The sequence below is a fragment of the Triticum dicoccoides genome, chromosome 7B (genome assembly GCF_002162155.2).
Source record: "Triticum dicoccoides isolate Atlit2015 ecotype Zavitan chromosome 7B, WEW_v2.0, whole genome shotgun sequence".
NCBI lineage: Eukaryota > Viridiplantae > Streptophyta > Magnoliopsida > Poales > Poaceae > Triticum > Triticum dicoccoides.
Window position 1 is genome coordinate 250,750,161 of NC_041393.1, and position 4,805 is coordinate 250,754,965.

General features: G+C 43.1%; 1 protein-coding gene across 1 annotated transcript in view; it reads left to right on the forward strand.

Moving 5' to 3' along the window:
• Positions 1–1,295, forward strand: part of LOC119338852 (transcription factor RF2a-like) — a gene marked incomplete at its 5' end in the record, with an annotated part of 6,176 nt that extends 4,881 nt beyond the window's left edge. The window contains one exon of the mRNA XM_037611071.1: positions 695–1,295. Within this exon, the coding sequence (XP_037466968.1) occupies positions 695–918 (224 nt within the window). The remainder of the gene's footprint in view (positions 1–694) is intronic.
• Positions 1,296–4,805: the final 3,510 nt, after the last annotated feature.

Sequence of the window (4,805 nt, forward strand, 5' to 3'; positions counted from 1 at the left end):
ACGGTGTTTGGGCTGTCTGCCCGGACATATGGGTGCGGAGTAGGGGGGGGGAGGGGGGGGGTCCGTTTGGGTGGCTTATTTGTGTCCGCACGGTGTTTGGGCTGTCTGCCCGGACATATGGGTGCGGAGTAGGGGGTCTGGTTGAAGATGCTCTAAGGTCGGCTAGCATATGTCCGTGGTTGGCGTGATAAATTGCTGGTGTTTAACTAGAAGTTGATTTCATTGCAAGATGACATCATATGCCAATTGCTAGCCCTCCCCGGATAAACTTTCTAGGCAAACACAAGTATATATGATAATGATATTTTCATTATCTTCATGCTTGTTGTCACAGTTGTCACAGTATTAGTTATGTGTTGTGTTATAGAATCCATGTTTAGTTGTTCAGGTTGTTGTTTGCAGTGTCTATTAGAACCAGTCATGTGTCATTGTGTTTATTTGGATGACAGGGTTATATATATGCTCATCTTGCTTTGTGACTTTCAGTGCTAAACTATGGAAATCAACTATGCATGTGCCATTTTTTTTTCTTTCTTTTCAGACAATATAAGATTTTATTTCCTCGTTGATGCACATTGTTTTTTTTGCCACCTATTGCATTGATTGAATGAAGGCTATCATGTAATTTAATTAGTTGTTTTGCAATATTATGTCCATTGATTTATGTTTCTCTATGGGATTCATGTGTATCCAGCTCTGAATGAAGCACTAACGGGTGAGGTCCAGCGGCTGAAACTTGCAACCGGTGAGATTACGGATGCTCGTATGTCGAAGGCGGGCCTACAGCAGCAGATGAACTCCCAGCTGATTCAAATGCAGCAGCTGCAAATACAGCAGCAGCAACAGCAGCAGTCATCACAGACGCAGCAGGCTCAGCAACAACACCAGCAGCAGCAGCAGTCGCAGCAATCAGCATAGACCAAGTTACAAAGAACCTGGATCTCTGTAGCAGAGGAGAAACGCGAATCTAGACAAGCATGATGAGTTGAAGGATGGTGATCGTATGTGCTATGTGCGAGCGGAGAGAAAATAATATCTTTTGATTATATCAGACAGGTTGTAGGATTGATAGCAGTGGTTGGGCAACGGATGCTGCCCGAGTTCTTTTGTTTAAGGTGGTCAGCGTGGAGCATGGTCGTCGTCGTACCGTATTGTCTGTCGTATATTCGTGCTGTACATGAGTACCTTCCTGGTGAGTCACTGTGGTAGTCTTCTCATTAAAGATTCTTCCCGACGAGTTGTTTCTGCGAGTCTATGAGATTATTATATTACAAAATCTACAACAGTACCTGTGCCGTGATCGTGTAATGGAGTGAGAAAATATCAGGTGATACAAGCACTTAGATGCTACTACCATGATACAGGTTCCCGTGAGCCGTTCGGGCTATGCTTGTATTCACGTTTTGGCGTTGGTTGCTTGTGAAAGTAACCGTTGCAGATCTGGCTCTCCAAAAATTCGAGTGTGGCGAGCTAGGTAAGCTATCCATTCAAAAGAAAAAAAGTTCCAGTCCGCGAACAACGAACGTGGACAAGCTCAGCCGGCCTCAGAGCATCTACATTTTATCCCTAAACGTCTAGACTAACCAGTGTATCTCATACCTGTCTAAAAAGGTGATTCGATCGGACTCCCATTTTGTAAGCACAAAATCAGGGGAATTCCATCGATCTATGCATTTTCTCTCACTTAACAGCAATTTCTCAAGTCTGGGATACAAATCGGGATAGATCGAAGGTCAGAGACCCCGTCTTGCAGTACAAGTAGTTAGGGTTCTAAGCTATTACAAGAAATGGGGAAAGATAACATGCTTCTGGTGATCTCGATCGGCAAGATATAAATGGGAAGGGGCCAGCGATACAGCTGTCACTGTCGTAACGGACACGCCACAGTACTCTGCGTTTAATTTGAGAGGAGACGCGAGGAAGCATCCGAGCCGTCGATCTTCTGTGAGGTTTATCCTTTCATCTGAACCGTTGCTTGACTGAAACTCCTAGTGTGTGTTGTTTCTTCAGTACCGTCTGGGTTCAGGCCCTGACAATGCCGCCGCCATGACGATCGCCTTGTCCCCAAGGTGAAAAAGCTTGTGACCTGGAAAAGTTTTGTTCAGAAATGCTGCGTCTTCCCAAGTTGCATCATCTGGCGCTAAGCTTTCCCATTGCACCAGACACTGGCCCACTGGAGTTTTGTTCCTCTGAATCACTCTCCTGTCGAGCACTGCCACCGGAATAGTCTTGATGCAACCTTCTGGAGTAACTAGTGGAACATGAGGGAGTGGGATTGCTTGATGTCCAATGTGTTTCTTGAGTTGACTTATGTGGAATACTGGGTGTATGTTCGTTCCTTCAGGCAGAGCCAACTTGTACGATACCTCTCCAATTCTTTCAATGATCTTGTATGGACCGTAGAATTTGGACCTGAGTTTCAATGAGCCTGTCAGTCCAAATGCATTTTGTCTGTAGGGTTGTATCTTTAAATACACATTGTCTCCCGCTTGAAAGGATCTTTCAGTTCTGTTTTGATCAGCAAAATACTTGATTCTGCTTTGGGCATGTTCTAAATTTGCTTTCAATCTCTGTACCATATGTTCTCTTTCAGAAATAGTAAGAGCTGCTTCCGGTGAGAGTGAAGTATCCACTGCAAATTCCCCAATTTGAGGTGGTTTATATCCATACAATGCCTGAAAAGGAGTGCATTTCAGTGAGGGGTGGTAACTTGTGTTGTACCATAGCTCAGCTAAGGGAAGCCACTTGATCCACTTCGTAGGTTCCTGGAACACCATGCCTCGTAAATAAGCTTCGAGACACTGATTTACTCGCTCCGTTTGCCCGTCAGTTTGTGGGTGAGACGCTGTACTGAACCTGATTTTTACTCCAAACACTGCAAAGAGTTCTTGATAGAGTTTGCTGGTGAAAATTGAATCCCTGTCTGAAACTATGCAGATGGGCAGTCCATGTAACTTCACCACATTATCCATGAGTGCCTCAAACACCATCTGAACCATAAATGGATGAGCTAGAGGGATAAAATGGGAGTACTTGGTGAACCTATCCACTACCACTAGTATCACTTCTTTCCCTTGTGATTTCGGCAAAGCAGTGATAAAATCCATGGTTATGTGAGCCCAAGCCATGTCAGGTACAAGAAGTGGTTGCAGCAGTCCCGGTGGATGAATGTGCTCTACTTTGCTTAATTGGCACACATGACAGTTGGATACATACTGCTCAATATCCTTTCTCATGTTGGGCCAGTAGAGCACTCTTTTTATTCTGTAATAGGTGGCTTTAATTCCAGAATGGCCCCCTAAAGCAGAAGTATGGAATGTCTGTAGCAGATGATGTCTGAATTCAGTACTGGCTCCCACATAAATTCTGTTGTTGTATTTAATGAGGCCATTTTGAGCAGTAAATTTGGGTGTTGGTCCTGTATCAGCAGCTACCTTTGTTAACAGATTGGAACTGTCCTGATCTCCTTGGTAGCTCTTTTTAACATCCTCAGTCCAAGTTGGAACTACCACAGTCATGCTATTGCAACACAGGCTGCTGGAGTTGCTTTTTCTTGACAAGGCATCAACTACCACATTTTCTTTTCCCTTCTTATACTCTATGGTATAATCATACTCTAGCAGCTTAAGCAACAGTTTGTGTTGCACTCCTTCTGTCAATCTCTGTGTGGTCATGTATTTGAGAGAATGTTGATCTGTTTTGATGATTAGTGAATTTCCCCAGACATAGTGTCTCCACTTTTTCAGAGCTTCTAGAATAGCCATTGCTTCTTTTTCATAGATGGATTGAGCAGCTGATTTGGGCCCTAAACTTTTACTAAGGAAGGCAATAGGTCTCCCTCTCTGCATGAGTACTGCTCCAATCCCTGTGGCACATTCACCAGCTTCAATAGTGAAAGATAAGGAGAAATCTGGCATGGCTAACACTGGGCAACTTGTCATTTTCTGTTTCAAAAGTTGGAATGATTGGCTTTGTGGAGGGCCCCAGTTGAAAGCATCTTTTTTCAGCATGTCATGCAGTGGTCTACAGATTTGACCATAGTTCTTTACAAACCTTCTATAGTAACCAATTAAACCCAAAAATCCTCTTAATTGTGTCACATTCTCAGGTTCCTCCCAATCCAGTACTGATTTGATTTTTCCTGGATCTGTTGCTACTCCTTCTGCTGAAATAATGTGCCCTAAGTATGCCACTTGGTCAGTAGCAAAAGTGCATTTAGATAAGTTGGCATATAACTGATGTTTCCTTAAGGCTGTGAGAGTCTTTTCCACATGCCTGATGTGATCTTCCATTGACTTGCTGAAAACCAACATATCATCAAAGAAAACTAGCAGAAACTTACGTTTTTCTGTTTCATTGACTTCTTCAGCAACTGTGTTCATCAGACCTTGAAATGTCCCAGGGCCACATGAAAGACCAAAAGGAACAACTGTATATTCATAGTGTCCCATGTGAGTTCTAAATGCTGTTTTGTGTATATCTTCAGGTGCCATTCTAATTTGATGGTACCCTGACTTCAGATCCAACTTTGAGAAAATCTTTGCTCCATGCATCTCATCTAGCAGATCTTCAATAATGGGCATTGGAAATTTATTCTTGATAGTCACAGCATTTAACTCTTTGTAATCTACACAAAGTCTCCAGCCTCCATCCTTCTTTCTGACCATGATAGCTGGAGAAGAAAAGGGACTGAAACTTTCTTGTATTTCTCCTTTCTTGATGAGTTGTTTAATGATCTCTTCCGTAGCAGCCTTTTGGTAATGTGGTACTCTATATGGTCTTAAATTGGGTGGTTTTGCTCCTTC